Genomic DNA, 13565 nt, shown 5'->3' on the forward strand with positions numbered 1-13565 from the left:
CTGGCTACCCTCTAAAAAAATCCTTATTTACTGGGAAGGATTCCAAAAGCTTTTATAATAATTCATTCAAGAATAATTTAGCCAGACTTGTGCACTATCCTTTCCAATCAGTTTTCAGTTTGACTTAGATTCTGGAATGCCTTCAAACAAGTTTTTATAGAAGGGCCCCCCGCAAATTTAAGGCAGAAAGCTAGGTATTACTCCAGGAAAACTGCCAGGAATCCTCTTCCTACTCACCTATTCAGATCTCTCTCTACCAATACCTGATCACACTTAAATTCTCACAGTAACACAAAAGGTCTGCTTGAGTAGAAGAGGGAATTACATAAAGGACTGTCCTGTTCAAACATAACTATAAATAAATAACTAAAGAAAAAGAAAATAAAGCAAGTTCTTGAAAAGGAAAATAAGGTACAGCTTTGTTTTCAGTCCCTCAATTCCTAGATTGTAATCACATCCTCAGCCCCATACCATGTACTGGAAATCAACTCGTGAAATAAACATTTGTCACAGCTTAATCTTGGAATTCATTTACAGAGAAAGCCAAATGAAGGCATGGAAAACCCATGATTTACTGCCCCCTCCCACGTTCTCGCCTAAGTTTTTCTACTTCATACTCTGCCCTCTACAATAAGATTTCTTAAATCTTCTTTCTCAGGGTGTCTCTTGGACATCTGGGGAAGCCTTTGGACTTCTTGGAATGTTTTTATATGCATAAAAATACATAGGATTACAAAGGAAACCACTGACATATTTAAATAAAAAACAAGTTCACAGACCCCAGAGAAAGAACCTCTGCTCTACAGAACCCTAGCTGAGACTGCATTTTTTTCGAAAGAGCAACAAGTTCTATGGAGAATCTCAAGAAAATGTCAGCTACACTGTTAGAAAATTCTTTTTTACACCAGTTATTATGCTTAAGGCAAAAACAATAAAGAAAATTAATGATGTGCATTTCCAAATACTCCTTCACAGTTTCAAGAAGCTATTCCAGCCTTTTCCATTTAGGCATCTTTACAAACAGCAGTCAACTGCTAGTCATTTTCTTGTACACCTGCCCTTCTCCCAAATCTCTGCCTTCTAAGGATGGTGTCAACATCTTAAGATCCATTATTACACTACTAGCAAAAAGCCCATTTCCAAACAAGAGATAGCTAAATGAACTCAACATATTTGTAGGAGCAACCAACCCCTTCCAAACCAGCATTTACGGACTTGAAGAGACTTAATAGCTGACCTCGGTCAGTCTGTAAATTAAATTCGTTTACTGGAGCTTCAAAAGCTATGAGTATTTCTTCAGCTTCTCAGGACTTTTATCCCAGGGTCAGTTTAAAAATTTCATTCATCACACCATACCCCTGGACTTTCAAATTTAAACTTTTCACTGGTGAAAATATCTACTCTCTCCACTAAGGAACTACACTGATTCAGTGCCAAGACTTTATTGGGAGGAAAATTTAAGAGATCACAGGAACATTTTCAGCCAGGCAGAACAGATAGCTCCCATTTCAAAGCAACTGGCACAGAAGCAATTAAAGGCATGCTAGATGAGAGAGATAGATGCTATTTCAAAGCAGCTTTCACAGAAATAACTTTTGTCATCTTGAAAGAGAGGGCAAGGAAGTTAAAACTTTATATCGCTTTCCCTAACCCCCACTGCACCTCAAGCTTAGATACGGTAGATAAAAAGGATTATGGCCTTTCAGTTTAAATAAGGATATACAAATCAGTCTTTCCTGGGTAGGACCAAAGGCAGAGACACTGCAAATGTTGAAACAGGCATACAAGACCAATAATGTTTTTTCCCAAATTTTATTCAATATGAAACATATCTCTACAGTTATTATTGAGGAGGTTGACCACGTCCACGACCAAATCCACCTCTCTGTAAGAGAAAAGAAAACAGTTACATTCACACATGATTTCACCTCTACCCTTCTTCCAAAAACTCCTCCGGTGGGCTTTGCTAAATGTCATTATCATTCACATTTGCTTCTCCCTCAAAGGAATTACCAAAAAGCTTTTCTGGTCAGGTCCAAGTGATCTATGAAGAAGTACTTCACATGTAGGTTTTAGAGACAATAAGCACAGACTGCACTCCCACAAGCCCCAGAGCTTTTTGCCTATGTAAAGGTGTGGAGAGTTCTTCTATCTGCTCTCCAGCAAAGGCATAAAGACAAAGGAAACTCAGAACAAATAGTTTCCAAAACCTACCCAAGCTCAGGAGAAGGGTTATCAAAATCAAATTACTTACAAACTGGAATTCTGTTGCTGACCCAGCCCCAGCCTCAGCCTTCTTGTCAGCACCAGCTAGGAAAAGAAGCAGTAAGTCAGAATGATCATCTGCTCTGAGTTTCAGATGAAGACCACAAGGAAACAGATGAAGAAGCAGCATTATTTGAATTAAGTGCCCTCCCAGACATTTATTAAGCACTTACTATGTACCAGGTGCTGGGCACTGTGCTCTGGCTATACAAAGGTAACTACAGTTCCTATTCTCAATGAGCTCATATTGTCATTAGGGAAGTGTGCACAAGTCAGAGTGCACACTCTCTCTCACAAAGAATTAGGTACACGCAAGATCTACAGAGTAGAAGGGTGGAGTCTCAAGAGGAAACAGCCAGGGATACAGGGAAAGAGCTCATGCAGAAGGTGGGATCTGAGCTGAGCTATGGAAGAAGTTAGGGAAAGAGGTAATGAGGGAGAACATTCCAAGCATAGGGAGAACCAGTGTGGAGGGATGGGAAATCTTCTATGTGAGAGCCATCAAAGAGACCAGGGTGTTAACAGGAAAGGTGTAAAAAGCCTAGAAGATGGAAGGAGCCCAGTTGTGAAAAGATTAAATGCCAAACAGAAGATTTTTATTTGATCCCAGAGGTACTAGGGAGTTTACTGAGGATGTGTGTAATGGTTACTTTCAAGAAGTCAGCTGAATGAAAGAGGTTAGAGTAGGGATATGGCAAGGAGACTAATTAGAAAGCTATTACAAACAATCCAGGAAAAGATGAGATTAGGGCCTGAACTGAGAATGTAGCTGTGGAAGTGTAGAGACGACAGAAGAGAGGCTGTTGAAAATTACAAACTACAAGATTTAGTAATAGGTTGCACATGTGAGAGAGCAGAGTGAAGTATATCGGGAGAATTGTGGTAACCACAGAAATAATGGAAAAGTTGAGAAAAGGGAAGGGGGGAGTTAATGAGCTTACTTTTGGATATGTTGATTCTGGGACACCTATAGGGCAGGGGTGGGGAACCTGGGGCCTCAAGACCACATGCAGCCCTCTAGGTCCTCAAGTGTAGCCCTTTGAATCCAAACTTCATAGAAAAAATCCTCTTAATAAAAAGATTTGTTCTGTAAAACTTGGGACGCAGTCAAAAGGCAACCTAGACTTAGGACCTAGGTCACATGTAGCCTCAAGGCTGCAGGTTCTTCACCTCTGCTACAAGACATTCAGTTCCAGATGTTCAAAAAGTAGCTGGTAATTCAGGACCAGGGTTCAAGAAAGTAGGGGTGGATATCTAGATCTGGGAAATCATGTGCGTAGAGATGAAAACTGATGAGCTGACCAAATAAAAGAATAAAGGGAAAAAAAGAGAAAAGGAATCAGAGGAAAGGGAAAACAAAGCAGAACATGATCTGAGCATGACAAAGAAGAGTGCCACAAACACCTAGAAAGGAGAGACTATCTAGGAGGAAAAGGCACCAACAGGGTCAAAAATTCAGACATCAAGAATGAGGAACACGAAAAAGCCACTTAGGGGAAATACATGAGATAGTGGGGGATGGTTAGAACAAGTGAGTTTTTTACAGATGGAAGAAATGTGGTATGGACACACGTCTACAGACAGTAAGAAAGGAACCAATAAACAGAGAAAAGAGTGAAGATAAAAAAAATTGAACGAGGTATTATAATAGCAAGGGTAATTTGCTAGAGAGGCTGACAAAGGATGGGACCAAAGCGTATATTATCTAAGTAAGGAAAAGGCCCACATATTTATGCCAGACAGGAGTGAAGGAGATAGCAGGGCAATGAGAAGGGAGGAGCTCTGCCTCACTTTTCCAAAGACATATGAGGCTAGGCTTCAGCAGAAAAGGTGAGAGATGGGGGGAGGGGGTCATAGGAGGCTGGAGAAGGGAATTTTGGCTCAGTTGTTGTTGTGGAGAAGTATAAAGGATTAGTGAGTGGAATTATTGCCTTGGTTGCCCCAGGGCCCAGTTGAGATTAGATAATGTATATTTGTGGCAGACCCAGTTAGCACAATTCTATCTTTTCTCCAACTTCCTACATGAATAGGAGGCAAAGGAGGTCAATGGTTGCAGTAATCCAGAGTTGGTATTTTGCAGAGTGATAGGCAACAAGACAAGGGGGCAGGGAAGTTAAGTAGAGAATAGTATAGAGTTGAAGTGGTTTAAAATTGGAAAGGGAAAAGAGTGTAGCTGGTACAGGCATGACAGCCTTGGAGTGGCAGGAAAAGAAGACAAGGTGAACATTAAGGATAGGCTGAAAGGGTCACAAGGAACAGGGAAAAGACGGATTGACAGAAAAGGCTCAATTAAAGAAATTTAATAAGGTTCTATTTTCATGATTTTAAAAAATTAATGGAAAAATGAGAAGTCTGAGACATCCTGAGATTCCTCTAACTTACAAAGGTGTCACTCAGTGAGGCCTCCCCAGCTTCAACCCCCAAAGGACCTGCCTTGTACAAGTTCTCATAAAGAATTCTTAACAGCACCAGACTACTGAGACCTAAACCTGCAGCTATGATGCCCTGACTCTCACTTTGCTGGCCAAGAGAACAAAGTCAGGAGAAGCTACCCAGTAGTTACTTTACAAGCACCTTGCAATCTGACCAAGCTCACCAACTTTTTTTTTTTTTTTTTGTTTAGAAGTTTCAGTTGTGTCTGACTCTTCATGACCCCATTTGGGATCTTAATAAAGATATGGGAGCGATTTGCCCTTTTCTTCTCCAGCTCATTTTACTGATGAGGAAACAAAGGCAAACAGGAAGAAGTAACTGAAGTTAGTGTGTGTCCAGGGCTGGTTTTCTTCTACCTCTGTGCATTTCCAAAGGCCTGGAACATACTCCACATCTTTGATGAAATCCTTTTTTCCCCTCAATTTTTTTTAAAGGGGACAGGGATTTGGAAAGTACTGTTTGCCAAGCCAGCCCCTCTAGTACAGCAGCTACTTGCTATGATTTAACACAGCTGGTAAAAGGTCAAATTCAGTCTGCTGCCTGTTTTTGTACTGCTATGAATGTAGAATGCAGTTTTATTGTATTTAAACGCGCAAAAACCATTCTTTACACATGGCAAACCAACTTGGCCCATACAAACCTTTTTTGTGTATGTATGTTGCCCTCCCTATTACATTTGGTTTCCTAGAAAATTCATCTTTAATTTTTACATCTTCAGTGCACAACAGTGACTTAAAACGTTACTCAACACTTAATATTAAAATGAATCTTAAAAGCTCAATGCAGGATTAGAGACTAGCTCTAGTGACTGAGGAGTTGCTGAAAATCCTAGATCCCAGTCTGGGAGGGAGAGCAGGAAGGTAAAAGTTCTTAGACAAGTTCAAGTAGACGGGTTACAGAAGTCCAAAGCCCCACTGCTTGTGGAGCAGGCACAATACCTCCTCAGGGCAGGCCACCTGAGCTCACTACTAATTTAATAACTCAAATGGCCCCTCACTGCCACAGGCAATTTTTTTCTTTCCCAGTTTAACTATTTATCTCCAGTCTTCCAAATCTCCTCAAATCTCATACCACATCCCTCCATCCTCTCAAAAGAAGAGCCCTTCTTGATCTCCTCCTTTGGACTCCACACCTCCTCCCCCATTCTCTCCTAGGCTAATGGTGGGACAGGGGATAGAGTGCTGGGTTTAGTGTCAGAAAGACAAACCTTGCCCCAGATATTAACAAGCTGTGCTGTCTTAGAAGGTTACTTCACCTGTGTCTGCCTCAGTTTCCAAGACTCTAAAAAATGAGGATCATAATAGCATCTACCCTTCATGGTTATAGTGAAGATCTATGAGATAATACCTGCAAAGCACTTAGTATTGTGACTGGCATATAGCAATTATATTGACATGTGCTACAGAAGTTTATTTATCCTCTGAACTGTTCCCTCTTTCCCCCTCTTTCTTGCAACCTCTCCTTATCTACAGGCTCCTTTCCAGCCAAGGTTCACTTCCATTCTTTAAAAACAAAAAAATCCTTCACTTGACCTTACCTTCTCCCTCCAAGTTACCATTTTGGGTCTTTTCCCTTTTGCAACTAAACTCCTAGAAAAAGGACTGAGCAAACTCATTTCCTCCATCCCCCTATTTTTTACTCATTAATCCCAACTCCACCTTTTAATTTCTCTTAAATTCAACTCCCAATCCTCATTCTTGTTGCTCTTTGTATAGTTGGTCCTTCCTAAGTTTTATGTTTAGCTCCATGGTTCCTCTTACCTACTTGACCTGTACACATGCTCCTTTATGTTCATTCTCTTAGGGATCTTCCTAGCTCCCCAGGTTTCAGTTTTATGCAGGCTGACTCACAAAACTACACATCCAACCTTTACTTCTTCCTCGAACTGCATCTCCCCAGACACCTCAGACTCAGCATGCGTTTCCCCTAAACCAGGGCTAGGGAACTTGCAGTCTTGAGGCCACATGTGGCCTTCTAGGTCCTTGGGTGTGGCTCTTTGAATCCAAACACCTCAAACTCAACAACCCTGTGCCTAAACCCACCCTTCTTTCCACCACCCAGGCTCACAAACCAGAGGTCATCCCTGACTCCATTCACCACATCCAAACAAATAATAAATCTTGGCAATTCTGTCTAGCAAACTCTCAACTGCCAGCTTCTTTCTATTCACCCTCACACCCCACACCTGAGCCCCAGCATCAGTCCCTCCTAAGTAGTCTCCTCTGGCCCCTAATAAACACATCCTCTCCAAGGTTGCCTCATTCCTAAAGTGTTGTTCAGACACTCGCAGGCACAAAAAGCTCCACTGACTTCCAAATGACGAAACCAAACCGCTCTTCTTGGCACCTGGAGCCCTCCAGTCTGACCACTCTATTTCAGATTATTACCCCTCTCACGTACCTTGTTCCAGCCATAGTGGTCTGCCTGCTGTTCTTCACACCTGGAACATGCTCTCTCTTAATTTCGGCTGAAATCCCCAACTGCCTTCAAGGCTCAGCTCAAAGTGATGGATACTTTCTGCCAGAGGCCCTGACCCTGAGCTGTTCAGTGCTGTCCTCCCCAGGTCCCCATACCAGGAGACATATTATATGTGTTCCCTTCAACCCTCAGCAGAATACTAGCTTCTCGGGGAGAATTTTCTTTTTCTTTTCTATGTCCAAATGTCAAACATAACAGGTGCTAATAAATGTTTGCTCAATTAAACTAACAAAGTTCCTGGGTAGGAAGATAACTTACGGGGAGCAGCACTTCGTCTGTATGTGTCTCTGTCAGCTTCACCACGAGTAAGCCGGGCAGGTCGCTCACCCTCCAGACCTATACGAAATCAAGAACACCATTAATACCACGAAACCCACTTAACTGGGGTTTTGAACATAGACATTCCTGACTTTAGAGTGGATGAAGAGGGGGAAGCTATGTCCCCAGAACCCCAAACTCTAACGTGGAATAAATAGGTGAACTGAAACAAAACTCAAAATATTATCTGGATCCCCAAAATCACTAAAGAAAGGCAATTTAATCTATAACGTAGCTGGAACATTGAATGCTTAAAACAAAACTAGCAGAAAATGTATTCCAAATGACTTGATGGAACTTTTGAAAACAGTCTATTTCTAAAATCGGAGACTTTGGCCTCTCAAATTATTTTATCAACATTTCAAAAAGCCCAGGAAGCTTCTACAATTCTTTCAGTTAGGCTGGTTTCCTCTATATTTATTCATTACGGCACATCAACCCAAACAAACTGAGGTGTGCACAGATACGTATATTTATGATACCAGAAACTAAGGAGACACAGGAAAAAATTCCAGAACCCCTAGAAAGTGACGAGCTCATCCCATACTTTCAAAAGTGTTCCAGCAATGAGGGAAACTCACATAGGAATCACATGGGAAATTTCTCTATTAAGACCTCTCCCTCCACCCTGTTATCTCAAACCTGAAATTTTATGGAGTTAGTGCAAAATGAGTCGTTACTGGTTTCAGAAGAATTAGTAGATAGACCAACACAATGGAATTCTGAATAGACAATCCTTTTGGGAGATAAAAACAAAACTATAGGACAGACAACTTTACAGGGGCTTTACAAATTGGGGGAAAAAAGTCCCAGTTATCTGATTTAATATACAATAAAGGCAACAGTGGTAGAGATTGTTAAAAGGTAAATGAAATGTTATGTAGGTGAGTAACATTCTCCTGGGCTTTGGGAAGAAATAAAAAGAGTAAAACTCTTTACTCCTGTCTCAGCACATTTCCTCATACAGAAATGAGTTAACACTTCCAAAAATCATAAGCAGAAACCTCAGAAGTAGCCAATTCAGCACGTCACAAATTAAGTTGGCCATAGGAATATACTAAGAGAAGTGGGTGACGGGAGGAGTTGTGTGCTGAATAATCCCAAAACAGAGGGAAGGGAGGAAATAGGGAGGAAATCTGGGAACAAAAGACATATGAATTTGTCTTTATAAATGGGGGAAAACCTCACTTGCCCTTTGGAGGACAGTTTGATAAATAATCCCTCTCCACACAAGCAGCTCCAAAAATGTATGAGCATATAAATCTTTAAAAGTCTGAGATAGTGGAATTCCCTTACTGACCCCAACAGTGGAACAAAAAAAAGGATGAAGCAAAGATTGAAAGGGTTTAAACAAGGTTAATGTCATGAGTCAGTTTTTAAAAATAGACTTTAAAGAAGCCCAGGGTGGTATAATCATAAGTTTAAAACACAATTACCTTTGGGCCTTGGCCTTCCTGTCTCAGGACGACTTCTTCGGAGTGTGGCAGGCACGATCTCAGGGGGCAGGTGAAGGTAATCCCGGAGGTACTGAATGCCCTCATTGGTGAGGTACCAGTAGAAATGCCTCCATGCAAACTGCTCCTTAACATAGCCACGAGACTTTAGAGACTGAATGAAGAAAATAAGCAGTCTATCACTTGGGTTCTCATAATCAAATGATCTGAGGAAGAAGTTACAAAACTTTTTAAAAATCACCTCTTTAAGGTTTTTTTGGAGGCGGAATGGGGGAGAACAACAAAATACATTTCCCTTTAAAACAACTAAGAGACAGGCAATGCTGGAATCTTCCCCATCTTACAGAGGAAACTCAAAGACTCAATGTTTGATTGCCCAGGACTAAGTGTAGAGGTGGGATTCCAAAACCAGGCAAAACTATACCAAACTTGACTCCTAGTCAAAGATAATGGTTTTCAGTTAAAATAAGAATGAATCTGTGAACTACTTAAAAGTCAATACTTCATACTGAAATTGACTTGAGTGCTTCTAAGCAAAAAATTAGAGGAAAAAACTCAACTTCTTTGAAATCAGAAATGGATACAAAGGAGAAAAATGAAGGCTGTATAAGAGTATAATTAAGAACACATTAGTTCTAAGCCTGACAATTTTAAGTTCATTCAAATCAGATTCATTTGACGTTTAATGCGATAAGGCCAGCTTAGATATTATCTTCATTTCACAAAGGAGAAAACAAGGATTTAAACAACTTAAAGTAACACGACTAGTTATTGCTCAAAGCAGAATTAGAACATGTATTTTGAGCCATCATTAAGTATTTTCTATGAAACAGGCACTATGCTAACCAAAGAAATCAAGAAAGGCAAACACTTGGTCTCCGATTTCAAGGAACTCATGTGACAATCGGATAGAGACACAAACATGCATGTAAAAGAAAAACAACATAAATGGAAGATAGGTACTGGGGTGGGAAAGACTCCTGCAGAAGTTAGTAACTGAACTGAGCCTTGAAATCAGGAGGCAGAGGTGAGATAAGGAGGGACAACATTCCAGGAAGGATGGGGGGACAGGATGGACAGCCAGTGAAAAGGCAGGGGGGTTTGGGAGATGGGAGTGTCCCCAGCAAATAGGTCAATGTTCCTGGATCATAATATCTGAAGAAGAGTAAAGTTTAACAAGAGTGGAAAGGCAATACAAGGTCAGATTGAAAGCTCAAAATGCCAAAGGATTTCATATTTACCAAAGAAGTAACAGGGAGCCTTATAATAAAGTTCACTGTGGGGGAGGTAACAAGAACAGGCATACATTTTAGGAAAACAATTTTGGTAGCTGACCAGAGAATACTTTGGAGTTGGGGAGATATATAAGGCATGGAGACCAACCAAAAGGCTACTGAAATAGCCCAAGTGGTGCAAGGGGATGAGGGTTTGTGCCAGGCTGGTTGCTATGTGAGTGAAAAGAAGAAAATTTTTATGAGTCTTTATCTGTTCCAGTAATCTTTAATAAGTGGGACAGCTAGCCAGTGCAGTGCATAGAAGTATCAGGCCTGCAATCAGAAGGAACTCAGGAAGACTTGAGTTCAATTCAAGCCTCAAATACTAAGATACTAAGCTGTATGACCCTGAGTAAATCACCTAACCTGTTTGCCTCAGTTCCCTCCTTTGAAAAATGAGGACAATCTTAGCATGTTAACTGTCAAGGCTGTTGTGAGGATCAAATAAGACAATAAATGTAAACCATTTGGTGCAGGGCCTGGTACGCGTAGTAAGCACTACATAAATGCTGGCTGTAATTTATTCCCCTTCAACAGGCTGTACAGACAGGTTAAGTTTCTGGAATTACCTCAAAAAATCCCAAAACTTACCAGGAATTTTTTCTGGACAAAATTTTTTAAATCGCACCATTCCCTATCCTCCTCCCACAGTCCTCCAGTACCTGCATGGCCTTCATGACATGGAGGTTGGGCACATTCTTGTCTGCCAGCTCAGGATGCTTTGGCATGTGGACATCCTTCTTGGCTACCATTACTCCCTCCTTAAAAAGGAGTTCATAGATGGCAATTCGGTTCTTCTTGGGCATCAACATCTGAAAGACAAAAAGTAACAACAGTGAGTTTGAGGAATGCAGTCAATTCTTGGACAATACTTCAATCATCTCTAGACAATTCTGTCACTCAGGCAGTCTGAGACTGTTTTCAAATCAGGCTCTAAATTTGAAAATACAGCTGCAGAATAGTCAGTTTTCACATTCAATGTAACTCAACCCTTAGCCAATTAAAAAGAAATTCTCACATATAATGGACAACTACTTTATTTATACAACAAAGTGCTGGAAACAGAATCTCTGCCTCAAACTGCCCATTCACAACAGGCAAAAGCAGTGAGTGAAAACGGTAACCAAAAAGAAAAATGCAAGGCAGAAATGCCACTCTGGAAAATCAACAAATTTCCATTTACCCCAGCTTCTTTGTCTTCTTGATTAGTACCCATCTAATCTCAAATAAAAGATAGAAAAATCAAGAGCAAGACAATCAAATTAACACAGAAGCACTGTATCGGCCCTAGGTTTGGTGTCAGAATATTTGGATGCAAATCCTGGCTCTGTCACCTCATAGTGACTTCAACGTTTCCGAGTCTTCGTTTCCCAACGTGTAAACCAAGGGAATTGGAGCAGATAATTCTAAGTTGTTTTTTTTTTTTAACCTTCAAACCCCACAACTCTGTCAAGGGAAGACCCGATACCCCCAAAAAACATAATCTTGGGAGTTAAGAGTGTAAAGAGCACGATTGTTGGGAACCAAGAAATCCCTAGATATTCAAAGATTGCCCAGGTATTTTTAATAGAGAATACATCCATCGATGTCATGGAAAGCGAATGAGAAACTACACCTGGAAATCGAGGGATTCGGGTCCAAAACCCAGGTGGTGTTCTTACTACACGGGTGCACTTTAGACGTGTCTCATCCTCTCTAGACTTGAGGATTTTTTTCACGTGTAAAATTTACAAGGAGTAAATGACTTTTGTGGGGCTTCCCAGGTCTCATTCCATGTTTTTATGACAGTTCTTTAACCTAACCCCGCCAGCCCGCCACCCCCAAGCCGAAGAACCCCGGCTTCGGCAGGCTCCTGCCCCGCGCCAGGCCCCACTCCGAGGCAGAAGCGGGGGGCTCCGGGCCCGGGACCAGCTGCAGGAGGTACCCTTCCCCAGAGAAACAAGGCGAGCGGGCCTCCCACCCCCTTGTCCCCCGCAGGGCCTGTGGGGTCCCAGATGCGGGCCGCGGCCTGGCCCGCCCTCTCCCCCTCGTCCGGGAAGGCTTTCTTGCTGCCTAAAAATAAGGGTACTCGGGAGGCTAGACAAGCCCGCTGGCCCAGAGCCACGCGCGGCCGGGGGTCTCGCCTGCCGGATGGGCCCGATGCGATGCGGATGGAAATTGGGCCCCATTCCCGGCTCACCTCGGTGGCGGCGACGACTGCTGCTCTACAGGAGCCCAGGAGAGAAAGGAAAGAGCATGCGCGTCGCGGCGTCTCTTCCGGGCTTGGTTAAGGACCCTGCTGATGACGTCAGAAACAGGAGGGCCTCAGATGTCTTCGCCAATGCCTGATTGAAAACTCCCGGGGAATCTTAAGGGCACCCTTTGATGGTCTTCTGTGGGTTAGTTTCCTTTAGATGACGTAAGCTTGCCCTCTCCAGGAAAAAGCACCCGGGTCACCGGTCTCTTCAAGAAAAAAAAATCTAGTTGGAAGCTTCTCAGAGGAATATCCTTCTGTTCTTTTTTTTTTTTCAAATTCAAGTGTGTGCACACAGGTATGTGTTTACACATGTGCATATGTGTGTACATATACATGTGCATACACACTCACATGTATGCACACAGCATACTCTGTGCGTGCAATCCGTGTATACACACATCGTGCATACATGTGCACATATATGTATAAGTGTGTAGATATAGATATATATTTGAAAGGAAGAGCACAGGGTTATTTGTGCCTGACTTCTCCTGACCCCCTTTGGAGTTTTCTTGGCAAAGATACTGGAGTGCTTTGCCATTTCCTTCTCCTGCTCATTTTACAGACTAGGAAACTGAGGCAAACGGTGTGGAAATGACCAGGAGGGAGGGCAGAATGGTTGGATTGGGGTTGCTCGGAAGAGAATTTCAGAGAGCAAGCTCATCTCTTGTTACACACAGTAGGGCTGGCTTGATCCTTAAGGAAGCAGCAGCATACAAAACTAAGGCACATATACACATGATTTTGGGGCAGTTCGCCACAATGTGAGGGTGTAGGTTCTTGCACCATTTCCTGACGGTGGGGCAGATCTGGGGATACGAGCATGGAGGTGAGTCTTACACATAGTTGGGGGTAAGGGTCTTTTAGCAAGAAAAACAATTCCAAAAATGTATGTTTAGGCAAGAAAAATAATTCTAGGAATTATCACAAGATTTAATCATTGTATATGTGAAACCACAAGGCTATATTGTTTAATTAATAGTTACTTGGAAGAGAGGCTTACCCCCTCCCCTCTTATTCCTGGGGTTTCTACTGTAGCTGGGCAAAAGATTGGACAGAAGTCAGAACCCCATCAAAATAACCTGCTCAAGGTCATACAACTAACGT

The 13565-nt window shown here is 42.0% G+C and overlaps 1 protein-coding gene across 1 annotated transcript; it reads right to left on the reverse strand.

Moving 5' to 3' along the window:
- Positions 1 to 1426: 1426 nt before the first annotated feature.
- RPS10 (ribosomal protein S10) lies at positions 1427 to 12603 on the reverse strand. Its single transcript, XM_072641800.1, has 6 exons — positions 12402 to 12603; positions 10885 to 11034; positions 8931 to 9102; positions 7435 to 7512; positions 2255 to 2310; positions 1427 to 1885 (listed from the first exon to the last, which is right to left on the reverse strand). Exons 2-6 carry the CDS (start codon positions 11032 to 11034, stop codon positions 1844 to 1846), a joined length of 498 nt encoding a protein of 165 aa, XP_072497901.1. The 5' UTR covers positions 12402 to 12603; the 3' UTR covers positions 1427 to 1843.
- Between the last annotated feature and the right edge of the window lie 962 nt (positions 12604 to 13565).

Source organism: Notamacropus eugenii, chromosome 2, assembly GCF_028372415.1.
Source record: "Notamacropus eugenii isolate mMacEug1 chromosome 2, mMacEug1.pri_v2, whole genome shotgun sequence".
In the NCBI taxonomy this organism is placed as follows: Eukaryota; Metazoa; Chordata; class Mammalia; order Diprotodontia; family Macropodidae; genus Notamacropus; species Notamacropus eugenii.